Source organism: Carlito syrichta, unplaced genomic scaffold, assembly GCF_000164805.1.
Source record: "Carlito syrichta isolate Samal-C Ts95f unplaced genomic scaffold, Tarsius_syrichta-2.0.1 Scaffold305117, whole genome shotgun sequence".
Taxonomy (NCBI): domain Eukaryota; kingdom Metazoa; phylum Chordata; class Mammalia; order Primates; family Tarsiidae; genus Carlito; species Carlito syrichta.
The window spans coordinates 530,400-551,283 of record NW_007249213.1 but is presented as its reverse complement, the minus strand read 5'-3'; the positions used below and the strand labels follow the sequence as shown (position 1 = coordinate 551,283).

The window sequence follows — 20,884 nt, the reverse complement described above, 5'->3', positions numbered from 1 at the left end:
TACTTTCAATTTTCTTTTTAAAATTTATTTTCAGGGCAAATTTATTCGGATCAACTTTGATGTAACTGGCTATATCGTTGGAGCCAACATTGAAACATGTATCCTTTTTCATAATTACATAAACCAAAACAAAGCGTGATTTAGTCCTCTTACAGCTTCTGTGCTATCACTTCCATTATCCAGATGATAAAACCAGATCCAGGGATATTGCCACTAGTTCACATACTTTTTGCTACCGAATACTAACTCCAAAATGATATTTGTTGTGGTTGTTTGATTTTAAAGTCAGGCCACAGCCAATTCACATGGCTAGGGAAGTGGAGAGTACCACAGTGTTTATGTGTGGTATAGGACATGTAGATGAATGTTGCATACAGCTATTCTTCAGCTAACTGTTTTATCCGTCTTTGTTCCATCTATTTTCAATATTACTAGCATGAGCAACCACTCATTGAAACAAGCATTATAAAATTATGGAATTAAAGTAGTTTCAGTTAGTATTAAGAATAAAGCTGAAGAAAAAAATAAAATGTCAAATGCATAGAATAATTCTAAGAAATGTCACCTGCATAGAATGACCTTAAGAAATTTTATATTATGTATATAAAATATGTGATATATGTATGCATAATAAAACAAATTAGGGCAGAGGCAGCAAAGAATACTGCCTGCCGAGGACCTCCTTTTTAATCATTTAATTCTTAACCATCTTTGCTCAGACCTTCTGGAAAAGTCTCGTGCTGTTCGTCAAGCAAAAGATGAACGTACTTTTCATATCTTTTACCAGTTGTTATCTGGAGCAGGAGAACACTTAAAGTGTAAGTTACAAAGGTTTTTACTATTTTATATTCACTTGAATATCTTTAAATATTAACTTTTTTGAGAAAAATAATTTCAGGGAACAGTAGATTTTTACACACACACACACCAAATTTCTAACTGGTCAAATAATAAAATCAAAAATGAAATTGAATTTCCATGTCATGGATGGAGTAAGTACTGTATTTTAAGTAGCAGTTTTATGCGTGTGATTATATTATCATTTGTACTTTTATGTCTTTAAACATTTTTTTTTAATTGGAAGACAAGTGATGCTTATTTATATAATTCTGCTTCAGCATTTATAAATGTAGATGCAGGGAAGCATAAATTTACTTAATAAAATTAAGTAGCATAAATACTTTTATTCCTAGATTTATAAATGAATATATGGATAATATATACTAAATATAAATAAATGTATATACCAAATAATATACCAATATATATATAGTTATGTTTTCACTAGTACTAAAAATAACCTATGTTAGATTTATTTATTTACTTATTTATTTATATCATGAATCACAAGGACTGGAAACTTAGAGTTGGGCAGGGTGAAACTAGAGGGAGGGGAGAATATACATAACTTTCTGAGTGTCAACTTCTGTGTTGTTTCTATATGATTATTACATATATAATCTAGATATCACGATAGACACATATACAGTAATACTTTCTCATCTGGGATCTAGGCTTTTGCTAACCACAGACATCTGTGAGAGTTCTAAACCCAGAAGCTGGTTAGAGAAAGACCTGTGGGGGGAAAAAATAGAAACAAATAGACCAAGTAATTGCCAAAGAGAGACTAAAAATTCAAGATTTGTAGTATATAATGCAGAAGAGAAGACAATCCCTAGACTTTCAGACAAGCAATAATTGCAGTAGGAATGAATCCAAAAATTATGATCAGATTGTTCAAAGGAGATAGAAAAAGAAAGCAGCAAGCAATACCCAATAGAAGTTAAATTCAGTATGGACAAGGATTAGGGGATAGGGTGACCAGCAGAAATTCTGGGTAGGAGAGGAAGAGAGCCAGTCATAGGGAAAGCTGGGAGTACATTTGCACGTTTGTTATAGGGACAAATAGCCCTGGTGTCTTGATTGCTCTTGAGAAATGTCCTTCTGTTCTCAAGAGCACGTTTGTCAAGAGGCACTTCTCTTTCATTCATGTTCCCTATAGACAAGTAGTCAGTGGGGATATCCATTATAATATTCTGCCGTAAAGTCCCATGTGCTTATCACTCTAAAAGTAAATTAACTACCAAGCAGACTATCTCTGGACTTGCTTGGTCTACTTCCTACACCTTCTGCATCCATATCTTTATCTTATGTCCATAGTAGTTTTCATATTGACCCCATAATGTTTGCTGTGTACTATTTACTAAGCTAGGATTACAGAATATAGGTTTAAAAGCTTTCCTTCAAAGAACATTGCTAAAATATTTAAATCTGAAAACAATAAAGTTTAGTTATCTGGAAAATTTACATCATTTCCTAGATATCCGATTTCAAACACAATATTCTCATCAACAAGAGTACCTGCATAATCAACGTTTGTATACGTAACCCTGAATTGTACCCCACATCTTTATAATTTAAAAAAAAAGAAAAAATGACCAGGCTTAGTGGCTCAGCCTGTAATCCCACCGCTTTGGGAGGCCGAGGCGAGTGGATTGCCTGAGCCTGCGGGTTCCAGATCTGCCCGGGCAACATGGCGAGACCTCGTCTCTACAATAAATAAAAAATTAGCCAGACGTGGTAGCACATGCCTGTAGTTCTGGTTCCTTGGAAGGCTGAGGCGGGAGGATCACCGGAGCCCAGTAGGTGGAGGCTGCGGTGGCTAGGAGCGTGCCACTACACTCCAGTCTGGGCGACAGTGAGACTCCAACTCAGAAAAATAAAAAGGAAAAAACAAATACAATATTGTGCAAACTACTGTCCCAAAAACTCCTGTTAAAGTTTTTGTGTTGCTAACATTGTGATTTTCCTTCATTGACACAGATAATGGAAAATTGTATATCTTTGTTTATTTACGTGACTATATAAAGAAAGAAAATTATATGCCAGTAATGGGTTGGATGGTGAGGCTTTGTTCTCATGTGATATCAGCAGAGTTTTAATGTAGGTGTCCTTTAGTCTATTTATGACTATTTATTAAATTTTATTCCGTTATATTTCTTTTTAGCTGATTTGCTTCTTGAAGGATTTAATAACTACAGATTTCTTTCCAATGGCTATATTCCTATTCCGGGACAGCAAGACAAAGATAACTTTCAGGAGACTATGGAAGCAATGCACATTATGGGCTTCTCTCATGAAGAGATTCTGTGTATGTGTGATTTCTTTAAGATTCTTACACTCTCTTTTATAAGGCTTATACATTTGGGGTAAATAACCTAAACTAGAAGATGATTGGGAAACTAATGAATTTTATGAAAACTTGAAAAGACATATCTTACTGAAAAGTTTTGTATAGCTAATTTTAGAACAAAATAAATTAGAATAAGTCTGTGCTAGATTTTAAGGCAATATTAATTTTTTTTCTTTTTATCAATATGAAGCAATGCTTAAAGTTGTATCTTCAGTGCTACAGTTTGGAAATATTTCTTTCAAAAAGGAGAGAAATACTGATCAAGCTTCCATGCCAGAAAATACAGGTAAACTGATGACTACCGACTTTATTTCTATTCTGACAGCTTGTTGTGCTCTCCAAGAACATGTTACACTAATAGCACTTCTAAAGCATTTCCCAAGGGATTCTCAAGAGTAGGGAGGCAACCTCAGGATGCTACATGAGGGCCCCCCAATTCTTTAAATGGGGGCAGAGGTTGGGGTGTGGGATGAAAAGTGGCACTAGTCTCTGATGTGTAGCATGAGGGAGGCTTTAGCGCCTGGGGGAGAGAACTCAGCTGCAGGCCAGACAACTTACCTGAGAGAGAGCTGCAACTGCTGAGTTCCAGCCAGTTTGTACCATGCTTAGAACATAGTCCTAGTGTTGCCAAAAATAATTGATTTTTCAAAGAAATGTGGAAATCCAGATTTGAATATGAAATTATCCCATTTTTAAATTTGTAAATGTGTTTAAATTTGTACTGGTCAGAAACAAATGTTTGAGAACTTAAAAAAAAAAAAATGTGTTTGCCAGCCTTGTGAGCTGTCAGTGTGCTTCTAATGGTCTGGAGACAAAAAAGAAAACAGGAATTTCTATATTACCTAGAGTACTTATTTACTCCAGTGAGTTCTCTTGCCTCACAATGGTCTCCCCAATCCACTGGCCACGAAGGCTGATTCACATTACCTGCCCTTGAAATAATTCTCGTTTGTAACCAATTTGATACTTGATAACAATTTAGTTTTGTGTGACTCTTCCAAGGGGCCTACCTTTCCTGCTATATCATGGTCACCATTTCCTGAGCAAGCTGTGGCACTTCTTAGAGTTTTTGGACTTCCAGAACTATTACCTGTATCATTCAAAGTAGTTTGATTGGTGTGTGGCCCTACAACATCCATATGGCTTTCACATGGAGCAATTTAAGATTTAGAGTAAGGCTTTGAAATCTTAAACTAGATAGAAGAGCATCAAGTCATTCTTTATTTTATTTATTTATTTATTTTTGAGTTGGAGCCTTATTCTGTCGCCCAGGCTGGAGTGCAGTGGTACACTCATGGCCACCACAACCTCAACCTACCGGGCTCAGGCTATCCTTTCACTTCAACCTTCCAAGTAGCTGGAACTTCAGGCATGCACCACCACATCCAGCTAATTTTTTGATTTATTGTAGAGACCTGGGCTGGCAATCCTCTTGCCTCCACCTCCCAAAGTGCTGGGATTACGGGTGTGAGTCACCGCCCCTGGCTAGGTCACTCTTTTAAAAAGGCAAGGCAGCTAGGCACAGTGGTGTTCGCCTGTAGTCCCGGCTACTTGGGAGGATTGCTTGAACCCAGGAGTTCTGGGCTGTAGTACACTATGCCTATCGGGTGTCCACATTAAGTTCGGCATCAATATGGTAACCTTCCAGCAGCCAGGGACCACCAGGTTGCCTAATATGAGGCAAACCAGCCTAGGTTGCAAATGGAGCAGGTCAAAACTCCTCTGCTGATCAGTAATGGGATCACACCTGTGAATAACCACTGTACTCCAGCCTGGGCACTATAGCAAGACCCAGTCTCTAAAAAAATAAAAATAAAAGCAAAGCAGTCAAATGCTGACCATTCATCTCTTATAGCCTAAAAATGAGTGTGTATTCATTTGAAAGGTTGGAAGGTGTTTTTCATCAGACTTAAAATTTGTCTAAAGTTCAGACTTTCCTAATTGCAATTTAATTATTACTAAGGTTTTTCGAGCATTTATTGAATATATTGTGACCAGATTGCAAGTAGAAATGTAGTATTTAGGAGACTTTTTATATTTCAGTTGCACAGAAACTCTGCCATCTTCTTGGAATGAATGTGATGGAGTTTACTCGGGCTATACTTACCCCTCGTATCAAGGTTGGCCGAGACTATGTGCAAAAAGCCCAGACCAAAGAACAAGTAAGTTCTGTAATATTAAATGTTACTACAGAGTTGTTTAACTCTTAAGTAGTGGTCATTTGCCCTTCTGATTGACATGTAACAAACTGAACCAATAAAAACTTTCTTATGTGTATATTTCTTTAGTATATTTACTTTTTCAGAAAATTTTCAAAGGTGATTTTTTTCAAAAAATTAATAATACATTTGAAATGTCATCTTGAGTTTTCCTTGGGTATGTCTGTGATCCAGAAGACAAATCTGCATACTTGATGAACCAGACCAATAGAAGGGCCACTGCTACCTTGTCCTTGTGCTAGGTGGTACAAAAATAAGATTATATGAATCCTGTTTACCCACTCAGTTGTAGGCTGTTTTAAGAAATATAGTCATAGTTTTGTTGAAGGTTGAAAGGTGATTCTACTAACTGAACTAACTCTAAACGGATAATGCTACTAGGAACCCAGGGACATGAAGAGGAGTTTATTTTTATTGGGTGTCTTCATCCATCTCCTAAATTGATTATCCCCAGTATTCATTTAATTGTACTAATGGTACCTTCTGTTGATGTGTAAAATTGAGACACGATTAAGCTATAAATGCCGTTCCAGGTTTTTTGAGTATTGTATAAAATTGAACTCCATATAACAGCTATTAATGCTTTGTTGAGATTGTTTCCAGAATAAAAGATTGATATTGTCTAATTATAGGCAGATTTTGCAGTAGAAGCATTGGCAAAAGCTACCTATGAGCGGCTATTTCGCTGGCTCGTTCACCGTATCAATAAAGCTCTGGATAGGACCAAACGTCAGGGAGCATCTTTCATTGGAATCCTGGACATTGCTGGATTTGAAATATTTGAGGTAGTCTTCTCTCCCTCCTTCCTGCTGTTCCTTTTTTTTTTGTTTATTCTTTTAACAAATATTAAGGCTCACTGTTTACCAGGTATAGTGCCAAGAATATAATGGTAAATAAGCAGATATAGTCCCTGCCATTCAGGTAGAGAGTCAAACAATAAATGGCGAATAACCACTGAATTCACAGGTTTGTGATTAATGCAGTGAAAGGGTACTGTGATAGAAAGAACTTGGGAGGCCAGCTTTACACAGCTATTCAGGAAAGGTATCTGCAGTGGTAACAGGCGTACTTGAAGGATGAGAAGCTGCCAGCCTTGGTAAGTTTCCCCAGCATAATGAGAGTAAGTCCAGTGGTCCTCTATGGGAGAGAATTTATAAATGTTGGAAGCTTCTAGAAAACCAGTGTGACTAGACATAGCTGAGTGAAGGGAAAGAGGAGTTGTAGACATGGATTGTAAAATGGGGCCAAAGTAGGGAGACCAGGGGGAAGGCCATGTTAGGCAGGATGACAATGGCTTGGCTTTGGAGTCAGGAGAGTAGCAGATGAGTGCGAGAATATGGAAAGGTGATATCTGTGTTCTCCAGATATAACCAGAATATGACGATATGTTTTAATACATTTTATTGTTGATCTGTGTCTGTCCACTTACTCGCCATCAGTGGAGCAGACCTTCTTCACCTGTTACAGTTTTGCAGCGAAGTTTTGGACTTCTAAAAATGGATATCTTTATAAATGTATAGAGAGATATAGTTTATCTTCTTTGATGACAGACTATATAGTACGACACAAATATTAAATGCTTCTTATGATCATCATTGTGTTACTTCAGCCACTATTGGTATTGTCTTGTTTGAAAATTAGCCCCTTTAAAATTATAAGTCCAAGCCGGGCTTGGTGGCTCAGCCTGTAATCTTGTGCCTTTGGGAGGCTGAGGTGAGTGGATTGCCGGAGCCCGCGGGTTCGAGACTCGCCTGGGCAGCGAGACCTCATCTCTACAATAAATCAAAAAATCAGCCGGGCGTGGTAGCGCATGCCTGTAATTCCGGCTACTCAGAAGGCTGAGGCGGAAGGATCGCCGGAGCCCAGCGGGTCGAGGCTGCGGTGGCCGGGAGCGGCCACTGCACTCCAGTCTGGGCGACAGAGTGAGACTCCAACTCAAAAAAAAAAAAAAAATTATAAGTCTGTCCTCATAAATACTGAATCTTTACAGGAATGCATGGTTTCAGCCACTTAACTGCCATTGCTACTCTAAGGGATCGCTTTAATATGTATTGATTTGTAAATAGCTTGAGAGATCATGAAAAGTGCATTTTAAAAAATCTGTCAATCTTCCTATATATAAACAATCAGAAGATGTAATGAAAGAAAAGACCCCCATTTTGAACTGTAACTAAAACAGACAAAATGTCTAAAATAATTTTAAGGAGAAATGGACACGATTTAAATGAAGACAACTCTACAGTGGTACTGTGGAAAAGAAAGCAAAACTTAACAAATGAAGAGACATACTCTGTTATTGATGGGGAAATTTCACATCATAAAGATATAAATCTTAACAAAATTTATCTATGAATTGAACATACTTGCTTAAAACCTATTGGTAGGAATTTGAAGGGGGGAACTAAGCAACCTTCTTCTAAAATCAGTTTGATAAATAAATTAATGAAAATAAAGACTAGACAATAAAATTCTGGAAAATAGTGTATTAAAAGTATGTAAAATATTTCTAAAACTACAGGACTTCAAGAAGTATGGTTTTAACATATGAATACACAGTAGAAAATGTATATAGTTGTTAAAAATGTTAAGTTGTTTAGTGAGCATTATTTGCCATGAGAAAAGAATCAAAAAAGCCTAAATGTCCATCTTTAGGAGATTAGTTCAATTCGTTATGATCTATCCATACAGTAGACTAATATGTATTTATTATAGAATGAAGTGACTTTATACACTGATACGGAAGGACGTCATAACTTACCAAGATAGACTGTTAAGAAAAATCAAGGTCAAACACATATGTGAGTGCATAGATATTTCTGGAAGGATCATAAAAATAGGTGGTGCTCATTGATATAGGAAGAACAAGTCGGAGATTGAAGTGCAGTTCTTTGTACATTTTAAATTTTATATCATGCATTATCAGTTTTAAAACCCATTATTCAAAAATATAGTTGGTTACTGAAATATGGAAGACAAGTAGAAATTCACTTTGTAAAAGATACCATTATATGTAATAGTACAGGCCAAATAGAGCAATAGAATGTTGTAATCTTAAGGCAAAGCAAAATCCGTTTATATGAACATGATGAATAAGCACAGTCAGGCATTCTAAATATTTGTGGGGCTTGTCCTATGTACTAGTTATTAGAAATACTGAGCAAGGCAAACACTACCCCTGACTTCCTAGCACGACCTCATTCTGAAATAGTGAACATAGCAGCTTCTTGAGGGTGAGGAGGACTGCAGTGGTTTTTTCAGGCTATCCGTCTATTCCTTGGAGATTGATTAAGTCCTCTCTAATTGAAAATCACTTTCTATAATAAAAGAGGTTCTTTAGAGGCACAGGCTATTCGTGTGAACCGTGTGGAGGCACAAAAATGATTGAGCACTTCTAGTATACAGGATGATTTAGAAAATTAGGTCTATTAACACATCTATCTGTTCGCGTCTATTAATTCCTCCTGTCAAAAACACAATAGAAAAAAGGGCAGAGTTCACCGAGAAGGAACAGAAATGACTGTACCATATGAAAAGATGCTTACATTATTTTATGAGAGCAGTGAAATACCACTTTTGATGTTGACAAAGGTCAAACATTTGACAAGCAAAGGGAATACTTAGAAAAGCAACACAGAACCTCACATTTATTAAACTGAGTGCATTCTATGTGTGAGAATTGAACTGCCCACAACAATCCTAGTGAGTAAAGATGGTTCTTTTTTTACCCTGGAACTCGCCACCTGAGTGGACAGTAGAGGGACAGGACCAGATGCTTCCTCTACATCTCTCCAGCCCAGTCATACTCACCACCACACTCTCCTCACTTTGCCTTTGGCCTCTGTCTCATTTATTTCTTTACTTTTATTCTTTAACCATTCACTAATAAGAGCTGAATCATTTTAATTTGTAGAGCATTCAATTAACACGGTTAAGTTAATCTTCTCATTGTAGCAGTTCAGTGATGTAGCTATATACAGTATTGTTCTTTCTTTTTACCTTTTCAAAAAGGCTATGTGTATATGAGAGAGAGAGACATAGAGAGAGAGAGAGAGAGAGATTGAGAGACCACCCCTACTGCTTAGTTTAGTCACTATCATTAGATACAAGCAATAATGTACTTCATACCTAATTAATAATTTTTAATGAACTTTTCTTGATAACTGGACAGCTGATTACTCCTGTTTTCCTTCCTCCTCTCTATGTTTGGAAATTATTCTTACAACATTTACAGCTGAACTCCTTTGAACAACTTTGTATCAACTACACCAATGAGAAGCTGCAACAGCTGTTCAATCATACCATGTTCATCCTAGAACAAGAGGAATATCAGCGCGAAGGCATTGAGTGGAACTTCATCGATTTCGGACTAGATCTGCAGCCATGCATTGACCTGATAGAGAGACCCGTAAGAGTGTTTACTTGCTCTTTGTCTTTCTATTTAAGCAGTGCTTTAAGTTTTCTTCCTGGCATACTCTGAGCAGAAATTATGCTGTCTGATCACTGTTTAAATAATTTTCTAATATAAATTTTCTAGGATGGTAATAATTCTGATGAAACATCTACAGAACTTAAAAGTCAGTTGCATTCCCATAAAACCCTTCTTTAGCTCTCCTTGTAGCTGTATTCCTGTCCTTGTGTAGAGTCAGGGTCTCACTCTATTGCCCAGCCCGAAGTGCAGTGGCACTGTCATAGCTCACTGCAGCCTCTAACTCTTGGGCTCAAGTGATACTCGCGCCTCAGTCCCGAGTAGTTGGGACTATGAGTGCATACCACCACACCCAGCTAATTTTTAAATTTTTTTTGAATGACAGGTTCTCCCTATGTTGCCCAGGCTGGTCTCAAGCTCCTGGACTCAAGAATCCTCCCACCTCGGCCTCCCAAAGTGCTAGGATTACAGATGTGACCCACCACACCCAGCCAGATTCTCTTTTTTAATTTTAGTTCAGCTTTGGGGGAGCTTTCTTTTGGCAGATGTATTTTTAATGACATTATTGGAAAGCATCAGAAATTATTTTCTTGTTGGTTTAATGTTATGCAAAAAAAAAAAAACATAGAATTCATTTACTTTTGAGTTTTGTGTGTATAGCTTTTTCACTTTTGAAATTCAACTCCATATGATCTCAGACAAATATTGGTTGTTTATTCTCTGGTAGTTAGCTTTGCTCAACAAAGTATTAGCTTCACTCATTTTGGTATCTGCCAAAATATAGGAAAAACTTAAGTATAATTAGGCACTGATATCTGTAATTTACATAAAGTTCTAACATTAGTTAAGTAGGTGTGTTTTAGCAGCTACCTAGGAGGGATAGTACACTTTGAAACAGTTCTTATTCTTGCTGTACAGTCTGTGGCTGCCTCCTGTATTCCACATGTCTGAGGGTTGGCGGTCTAATGTCTAGAAATCTCTGATGGTGCAGTATCTATAGTCAGAGGGAGTGGTGGCAAATTGAGAAGGGGAAGAACCTGGAAGACATTTACATTAGAGTTGTGGTGCTAGCACATTAGAAATGTGGGTTTAAGGGAAGCAACAGATTATCTGACTCATACGTAAGAAATCATTTTTAAGGCTTAGTGTGGTAGCTCATGCCTATAATCCTATCTCTTTGGGAGGCCAAGATTGGAGAATTGCTTGAGCCTAGGAGTTTGAGACCATCCTGGCAACATAGTTAGACCCTATCTCTTTAAAAAAAAAATTTATTTTGCCTTTCAAGTCAGCTGCACGTTTGGAGCAAAAAAAAACAAAATCTGTAGTTGTAAGGATAGCTGCTGCTGGGTACATGGTTAGCATCATTTAGAGATGACATTCAGGGCCTACTTGTAGTGACTTTCAGTTAACTTTCACGTATATACAAGTACATAAAGAAATTTCATTGCTGCTTTGTTGCCTAAAAAAAAATTTGGAAAATTACATAAATAAGGGATGATTATTTTACATTGGTACTATGGATGACTATGTAATATATTATCTCATTTTTATGTGTCCATGTGACACTGGAAGTCCTATATTTTAAGAATGTAGTGTTTATGTATTTGCACTTATGTTTTAGGATGGAAAAAACCCCACAAACCTTGCTAGGTTAATCTCTTTGTGGAATAATTGTGCCAAAACTTCTCCAAATGGAAAGTTGTCAATCTTTGGAGAGCTTTGTAATGTAATGTTTTGTCACCCTTCAGTGAGTCACAAATATTCATTCTTCTTGATGTTACTTATTTTCATTTCTTTTGCTTTATCTTCTAGGACAAAATTCTTTGTATGCCATAGTTTCATATTATCTCCATTCTCATGTAATAATTATACTCTAAAAGTGAAAGTGATAGGGGAAAGTAAACATTTCAACCTTAATGGTTAACTCAGCAAAAATTGGTGAGGCAGAAAGGATTTGCTGTTTCCATTTTAAATTACTTTGCATATATTAAATGTAAATACTATTGTGGTAGGGTAAAGTCAGCATAGCAAGAATTTATTAAATCTTTAATTATGATCTGAAAATGCAGATTTGGGGTACCATGGGTATATACATAGCATGGCCTGGTCCTCAAGGACCTGATTTTGAAACTAGAGAACAGAACACAACATAGCAGTTAGTTGACTGGTTCATTGGTACCGGCTCCAAGTGAATTTGGAAAAGGCAAAGGTCACATAGTACGCTGGCGGTGTCACAGAATGTATCGCAGATGTGGACGTTGTGAAGGGAGCATTCCAGGGCTGGACTTTTTTTTTTTCTTTTCTTCTGAGTTGGCGTGTAGTGGCACGCCCACAGCCACCTCAGCGTCGACCTACTGGTCTCCGGCAATCCTTCTACCTCAGCCCTCCAAGTAGTCGGAACTACAGGCACATGCTACCATGCCTGGTTAATTTTTTATTTATTGTAGAGACGAGGTCTCACCAAGTTGCCTGGGCTGATCTTGAACCTGTAGGCTCAGGCAATCCACTTGCTTTGGCCTCCCAAAGTGCTGGGATTACAGTCTGAGCCACTGAGCCCAGCCCAGGGCTGGATTTTATGGACAGAAATTAGCAAGTGCAACACAGTGAAAGTGGTGTTTTAGGATAGTTATTTGGTAAATGTCTTAGTCCCATTTTTATTGCTATAACTGAATACCTAAGACTAAGTAATTTATAAAGAAAGTTTATTTCTTCCAGTTATAGCCTGGGAAGTCTAAGGACTCATTGGATGAGGGCCTTCTTGCTGGCAGGAACTCTCTGCAGAGCCCCAAAGTGGCACAGGGTATCACATGGCAAGGGACTCATGAGAGACAGCCAAACTGGCTTTTTATGACAGAACCGCTCCCTTGATAATCCTGTTAGTCCATGAAGGAATAAATTCATTCACAAGGGCAGAGCCCTCATGACCCAATCAACTCCTAAATTGGGACCAAGTTTCCAACACATGAACTTTGGGGGACACATCAAACTATAGCAGCCAGGGGTTCAAAAAGTAATGGAATGGGGAGACTGCATTCCCAGTAATCACTTATGCCTAGACACTAATGTGATGTGGGTAAACTTAGTTAATTAATTACTTCCTTGCCACTCTTCTGCCTCCCTTCTTCCTTCCTTCCTATACTCCTATACTGGCACTATTGGGCTCTTCCTTAAAACTTGATAATAACTGGGCATAGTGGCTCAAGTCTGTAATCCCAGCACTTTGGGAGGCCGAGCAAGAGGATTTCCTTAGCCCAGGGGTTCAAGACCAGCCTGGGGAACTTAGTGAGACCTCATCTCTACAGTAAATAAAAGAATTAGCCAAGCATGGTGGTGCACACCTGTAGTTCCCGCTATTTGGAAGGCTAAGGTGGAAGGATTGCTTGAGTCCAGCAGGTTGAGGCTGCAGTGGTCACGAGCATGCCACTGCACTCTAGCCTGGGTGACAGAGTGAGATTCCAATTCAAAACAAAAAACTTGGGAATAGACCCCTTTATTCCCCACCTGAGTAGTCCTAATTTTAAAAGAAAGATAACTCAGAAAGGGAGGAAAGAAATTCAAGATTTAATGCTTACTCACTCTTTACCTCAACTTGAGGATTATTCCACTTATTCCTAGAAACATAAAATCTAATTTTAAAAATAAAAACACAAAATATTTTAAGTCTCACAAGAGTTTATGGTGATGGAAAGTTTAACTATAGCATGTGGATTGATATGGGATAATGATTCCATTGATGTGCCTTTCAAAATGAGGAGTGGAGACAATATTTTCTAGAAAGAAGATACTTTAAAAAATACTCTGTGGTGTTCCTTGCCTGGCTTGGTGGTGGGCTGGTGGCAGGCAAGCCTCTGAGTTCAAAAGCTTTTCACAAAACCCGTAGCCATTATACAGAAATATAGGCTCCTAAACTGATAACTCTTTAGAAATACCCCCATTAAATGGAGAAATTATAAGAGATCTTGACACTGAAGGATGAAGTGGAAAAAATAAAAACAAGAGACATGATAATGAATATTCACAATCATGGTGTCATTGAGTCATTTAGAAAAAATAAATTATATTTGGCATGAGAATTTAGGAATATTTTCATTAATAGGGATTAAAAATGTGAAAATTATGGTTAAAAAGATGGATGTTTAGTTACTTTAATACGAAACTTCATTTCTCAGGGTTGTCAGATGATAGGGGTGGATTGAATTACCCCACCACTCTGATTATCTGATCCTAGTTGCCTTGGAATCTCATCTTCTTTTAACTAATCTGGCCTGAAAAGCTCTTTGAGGTGGAGGAGCCCTGGGTAAGGTTCTCAATCGCAAGTTTCTCTCCGCTTCCATCTGCTGCCATTCTGATCACCTATCACCTTTCTCTGATCACATTGCTATATTGTTTCATTTATATTTAACTGCAACCTCTCATTACTTTTCTTTTCTTTTTTTGTGTTGGAGTCTCACTCTGTCACCCAGACTGGAGTGCAGTGGCCGCTCCCGGCCACCGCAGCCTCGACCTGCTGGGCTCTGGTGATCCTTCCGCCTCAGCCTTCCATAGCTGGAACTACAGGCGCATGCTACCACACCTGGCTAATTTGTTATTTATTGTAGAGGTATGGTCTCACCAAGTTGCCCAGGCAGCTCTTGAACCCGCAGGCTCAGGCAATCCACTCACCTCAGCCTCCCAAGGCGCGGGATTACAGGCTGAGCCACCGAGCCCGGCTTCATTACTTTTTGAAAACAGTATTTGTTTATATAGCCAACTTTTTCCCCAGTAAATATAAGTGCCTTGTGAGTTAAAGAAACTGATCCTAGAGTTTAATTTAAAAAGCTGATTTCAGGTCAGGTGTGGTGGCTCACGCCTGTAATCTCAGCACTTTGGAATGTCGAGACAGGTGGATTCCTTGAGCCCAGGAGTTTAAGACCAGCCTAGGCAACATAGCAAAACCTCATCTCTACAAAAATCAAAAAATTATCTGAGCGTGGTGGCACATGCCTGTAGTCCCAGCTCTGGGGAGGCCAAGGCAGAAGGATCGCCTGAGCCCAGGAAACCAAGGCTGCATGGGCCATGATTGGGCCACTGCACTCTAGCCTGGGTGACAGAATAAGACTCCAACTCAACAACAAGTTAACTGGTCTAATGGAAAGTTTAACTGTGGCACATGGAATGAGAGGGTGTTGTGGTGCATGCCTGTAGTCCCAGCTACTTAGGATGCTGAGGTGGAAGGATCACCTGAGCCCAGAAGATCGAAGCTACCAAGAGCCACGATTATTGTGATCATGCCACTGCACTCCAGCCTGGGTGACAGAGTGAGACCCCGATTCGAAGAAAAAAAAAGCTGATTTCAGTAGTATGCCCTAGAATTGGTACAAGCTCAGTGTTGTATCACAGACGTGCCATATTTGCAACGTGGCAGTAGATGGTGACCCAGAAACACTATAAAATAGATCATCACAATTTAAATATTTTATTTAGTTTTTATGGTCACTTATCTCTAAAAAGGAAGTCATTCCAGGGAATGGTGAGCTCTAGGCCTTTTTAAAAAATTGAGACATTATTTATATACCATAAAATCTACGCTTTTAAAGCTACAATTCAGTTGCTTTTTAGTATATTCACAAAGTTGTACAACCATCACCACTGCCAAATTTTCATCACCCCTAAAAGAAACCTTGTGCCCATTAGCAGTCAGTCCCCGTTCTCTTTCCCGCAGTCTCTGATTACTACCAATCTAGTTTCCATCTCTATGGATTCATCTAGACCTTTTTTCAATCAACTAATAGTTGAGTGACGTAAAATAGACTCTCGAGTGTTTGTTAAAACAGATATATAAAGCATTGATAAATTATCACCTTCTACATATTTTACTTAATAAAAGTTTAAAATATTTTACCAAGGGTGATATGTTTTATTTAATTCTTACTTAAACAGAAACTTAGATTGATTAGGATATAAACTATCTGAAGCATTCCAGTTAGTTGAGGTTTTATAATAATTGATCTAGTGAGTCATTGAGTATAAACATTCAGTAGCATCTCTCCACTTCCCAGATCCTTTTTGGCTTCTTTTGTTTGCTGCTTTTTTGGGACCATCTACTTGGAATTTGTTTACTTACAATTTACATGCAGTATTTATAAGTTTATAAGATAAGTTACTCATCCATTTTCTTGCCATTACTTATTTAGCAGTTGGAGATCTCAGTGTTTGAGTTATAAACTCGTTATGGCTTAGACATTACTTCCCATCCTAGCAATTTATTTTCTATGGATCTTCATAAAACTCTAGTTGTTTTGGAAGTTAAACTGCCAAACCCAATGATATCAAAGTGACGTGCAAACTTTATCAATTCTTATTGCCTGTCATTATCAGGCAAACCCTCCTGGTGTACTGGCCCTTTTGGATGAAGAGTGCTGGTTCCCCAAAGCCACAGATAAAACCTTTGTTGAAAAACTGGTTCAAGAGCAAGGTTCCCACTCCAAGTTTCAGAAACCTCGACAACTGAAAGACAAAGCTGATTTTTGCATTATCCATTATGCAGGGAAGGTAAGAACTCTCATGTTGATTAACTTGATTAAAATTGCTATGTTTGAAATTTTGCTCAGTTTTATAAAGATGTAACAAAGGTGCTGATAAATATCTATAAACACTTAAATGTAGTCTAGATTACAAATGTATTGTCTTTGAGACAACCCATTTTTTTATTGTTCTATGAAAGTTTATGGTTAAGGCTTAAAGTATTCTTTGCTTTTATGTTTGGCTTTGTGCTTTCCATTTCACCACATTTGGCTTTGATACGGGATAGGTGGATTATAAGGCAGATGAATGGCTGATGAAGAACATGGACCCTCTGAATGACAACGTGGCTACCCTTTTGCACCAGTCATCAGACAGATTTGTGGCAGAGCTTTGGAAGGATGGTAAGAAAGTGCTTATGTTTGTAATTAAGCTTGGCTGGAATCTTTTATAATTAAAGTTTACACATGGTTATTTTACATATATATATATACACATACCTACTTTAAAATCTGTCTTTCCCTAGAGCAGGGCTGCCGTTATGTCAGAATTTATTCATTTTAAGAATTCTTGGATTAAGAAATGAATAACAAGACATCTGCCTGCTTAATCAGATGCTTTGGGGAGTACAGAAACACCCTAATCCCAGAGCCACAAAGTAGTGCACATATGCCTTGGGCCATTACTGTCCTGGTTCAGTTATAGTCCAAGGGCATCAGGAATGTGACAAGCCCCACACATTCTATTTTCCCCACATGTTTACAGGTCTGCTGAGCTATATCCTCCACCAGCCTCCCCCCCCGACAAACACACATAAAGTGGCTGGTGAGTAACTCTCCAATCCCCCACATACAGATCAGTTGCTTTCATTTCCATCAGTCCTCATAGTTCTTTTGTTTATGTGAACTTCAAATGAAGGTTTTCAGTGATGTTTGTTGTAGACTAGAAGATTTTACTAGTACCACAAAAAGAAAATGTGTGTCTTTATGCATCATAGGAACCAATATCTTCTCCTAGAACTCACTCTCCTCCTATATTTCATCCTGGCTGTATCCCACCTCTTCACTTGGCCTCAAGCCATGTAGGACTGTAGCCTTGGAGCTACCCCTGCCTAGACCTGTACCCTGTACCCTGGTTTATGTCTGCCTTCTCTGTAGCATCTCAGGCCTCATCATCTAGCTGTCTGAGAAGACAGCTGATGTCTTCAGCTGGCTCCTGAGCACACATTGTCACTTGCAATGACCTGCATCAGCCGAAGGACACTGCGTGAGGACTGGGAAGAAAAGCAGGGGCCTCGTGTGGAATTTGTAGTGCCCCTACAGATGAGCTGCTCTTCACCCTGTTACTAGGCAATATTAGAGTGGGATGTGAGAAACTGAAATGAGAGTAGAAAAAAGACTGAGCTCAGGTTGTCCCAGGGCCTACAATGCTAGAAAGACCAGTACTGGTGAGTAGGAAATGTAGATGGCAGATATCTTCAAAAGAAGAGAGAGGAGCAACGCTGCAGTCTTAAGTATTTACATTTCTCCAGGAATCACCTCAGTTGTGCCAGTACCGGACACTGTAGGTTTCAAAGTCATCTCACACTCGGTCCTTCCTCTAGGCACCTTTGTATGGTCTTAGATCACATCAGAGGGAGTGAGATCCATGGTACACTGTGGAGTACCAAATGCCATGTAGGCCGGACTCAGTGGCTCAGCCTGTAATCCCAGCACTTTGGGAGACTGAGGCAAGTGGATTGCCTGAGCCCGCAGGTTCGAGACCAGCCCGGGCAACTTGGTGAGACCTAGTCCCTACAATAAAATAAAAAATTAGCCGGGTGTGGTAGTGCTTGTCTGTAATTCTGGCTACTTGGAAGGCTGAGGCGGAAGGATTGCCGGAGCCTAACAGGTCAATGCTGGGGTGGCCATGAGTGTGCCACTGCACTCCAGCCTGGGCAACAGAGTGAGACTCCGACTCAAAAAAAGAAAAACAAATGCCATGTAAATGGTATAGAATAAGTGTTTAGGGAGGTGTATCAGAGAAAGGGACTACCTTTTTCCTGGGTGCTAAAGTAAAATGTCATGAAGGAAGATGCAATTTTCCTTGTCCTTAAAGGATAATAATGATTTGTTTATTAAACAAGAAAAACTAACATTCACTGAGCGCCTACTAATAGGCAGGCGATGTTTCCAGCACTGTTTATGACCATTTACAGCCTGATTACACCTTAAACATTTGCAGGTAAGAAGTTACCAAGCACTAACTCATCTAGGGGTGAGTATCTAGGTGGGCATTTTTAGAAGTGAGGTTAGCAGGGGTAGAAGGAGTATAGAATGATCGCAGTGTAGAAGTGGGAAGTCCATGCAGTGTTAGGGCTGGGATGGAAAGGAGAGAGAGCAGGAAGTGAGACTGGAGTGGAAGGCTGATACTAGACTGGAGAGATCTGATGACCTGTCTCAAGTGGAGATAACAGCTTATCAGTTAGACAAGGGTAAAAGAGCCTGAAAGTGGGGAGTTGAGTGTGAGGTCACTGAGGATGGCAGTGGGCATGGAGGGAATTCCTGGAAAGAAAACAGCAGGGGAAATGGTGAATTTTCCCTACAAAAGCCTCAAAAATTTGTTTCCTCTTCAGCTTGAAAGGAAACAGGTATTTGGGGAACACTGGCAGCATAAGAAAGGAAACCAAGTCCTTTATTACATACTTATGCATGAGCCCCTTTTTGACTTCTGTTTTTATATTCCTTAACCAAAATAGTGTTGGAAATACCTGTTCAGCACTTGACCCATTCATATGATGCTGCATATCTAATTATTCCCATGATGATAATCTGTGAGATAGATCTGGAAGCAAGGAAGACATGTCCCCTGCCATCCAAGAGCCTGTCATTCAGTTGAGAAACCAGGATATACACAGGTATAACCACAGGACTGAGCTAGTCTTTTTCTTGGCTCCCAGCTTCCCCCTTAAACTCCAGGTCTCACTGTCTCCACATTCTGGAAAAAGCTTTGGCAACAGTGGGTCAGAAGTTTTAGGAATATAAAATTTGGCAGGCAGGGGTGGAGGCGGGAGGCTGCAACAATCAGTGTGCATTATGGATGACAGATGCTGTGTCTTATGGGAAGGGCCATGTGTGGAGATTCCTTGTCTGCACTTTTGTGTTTTTCATTTAAGAGATACAGGAAAGCTATGTATTTGATTACAGAAGTGCTTAGCAGGACCTTTTACAGCCTTGCTGAGCTCCTTCAGCTTTGGTGCGAGCCCTGTTCATCTGTACTTAGTCCATGGCCCTGACCTCCCAGATGCCCTGTTTGTACAGCCCTGTTTAGAGCCCTTGCCTTTCTAGAAGACATGCAGCTTGGGAGCATGTTTGGTCACTCTTGTCAAAATAGTCTGAGGGAATCTTATCTACCCTGAGTTTGCTTTTGGCTCTGCTAATTTCTGCTCTGAAATAATCCTGTGTGTTTGCTTTCTTGATAATGCCGGTATTAACAAGTCCTGTCATCCATCAGCTTATGGGGACAGTTTAATCTGAGCGACAGAGAGGATCTTAGAGGCCACTTGCTGTAAGGGAAGTGCTATTCTTCAGGATGAGGGCAAGATGGAGAGGCAGTGCCATGTTTGTCCATTGCGGAGGACTATGTGTTTCACACATAAAGTCAGTGGCAGGCACAGAAGTTCAAAGAAGGTTCTAAGAATTTATCACTGCTCACTCTAGATGTACAGATCTGGGGACAAAGAGGAGCTTTTTCTCTAGGAAAAGAAAATAGTCCCGGAAAAACATTACTTTCCTCCTTCTATGGCCACTTAAATGCAAAAGCAGAAAATGACAAGTTGACCATAAACAGATGAATATATGATTTATTAATATAGTTTGCCTGTGAAGGTGCAAACACCTCGAGTATGAAACACTTTGTGTTAAAATACAGTTTGTGTTGGGGTTTTAGAGTTTTCTAAAGGCCAAACCAGGAGAAATAAGACTGATTGGTGGCAGCCCTGCCCTAGAGATTCATGGTGCCCTACTTTTTGCTAAAAGACATTTTGGGATCTCTCTACCAGCTGAACAGGACTTCTTGCCACTTGCTGAGGCTTCTATACAGAATATAACTGAAGATTGCGTTTTCATGTGAATATGCCTCTTAGAATATTTTCATGAGTAAATAGTATGATCAATAAGTATCGTCTTTCTTATGATTTGAAATTATTTTAACATTTTGCTACAACAGAACTTGAATTTTGTTTTTCTTAATGGTAGATAACTATCTTTTAGTAATTTGTATTCAAAGTAAATTATATTTCCGAAAATCTATATTAAAAGTGAAATTACACAGCAGTGTAATTTTTGACAGTAAAAGCCACCAATGTTTAATTTACATTTACCACGTGCTCTAACTTAACTTTCATTTTGCCCTAATTTACTAATTGTAAGATATTTTTATGATAGACAACTCGAATAATGCCTATGACTCTTAAATGTCATCTTGCATTTACATGGGGTAATCATTTGACATTGATATGATAAAGTGCTCACACCTGGTGTTGGGATTATGACCTTTTGATTCAGC

General features: G+C 38.9%; 1 protein-coding gene across 7 annotated transcripts in view; it reads left to right on the top strand.

The window, feature by feature from the left end:
* The window catches only part of MYH10 (myosin heavy chain 10), a 154,789-nt gene that overhangs the window by 76,074 nt on the left and 57,831 nt on the right, over nt 1-20,884 (top strand). For all 7 annotated transcript variants that reach the window (XM_008061144.1, XM_021713963.1, XM_008061139.1 and 4 more), the window contains 9 exons: nt 35-98; nt 720-818; nt 3,008-3,151; nt 3,384-3,479; nt 5,237-5,355; nt 6,045-6,197; nt 9,644-9,817; nt 16,196-16,369; nt 16,629-16,743. In XM_008061144.1, coding sequence (XP_008059335.1) covers nt 35-98; nt 720-818; nt 3,008-3,151; nt 3,384-3,479; nt 5,237-5,355; nt 6,045-6,197; nt 9,644-9,817; nt 16,196-16,369; nt 16,629-16,743 — 1,138 coding nt within the window. The remainder of the gene's footprint in view (nt 1-34; nt 99-719; nt 819-3,007; nt 3,152-3,383; nt 3,480-5,236; nt 5,356-6,044; nt 6,198-9,643; nt 9,818-16,195; nt 16,370-16,628; nt 16,744-20,884) is intronic.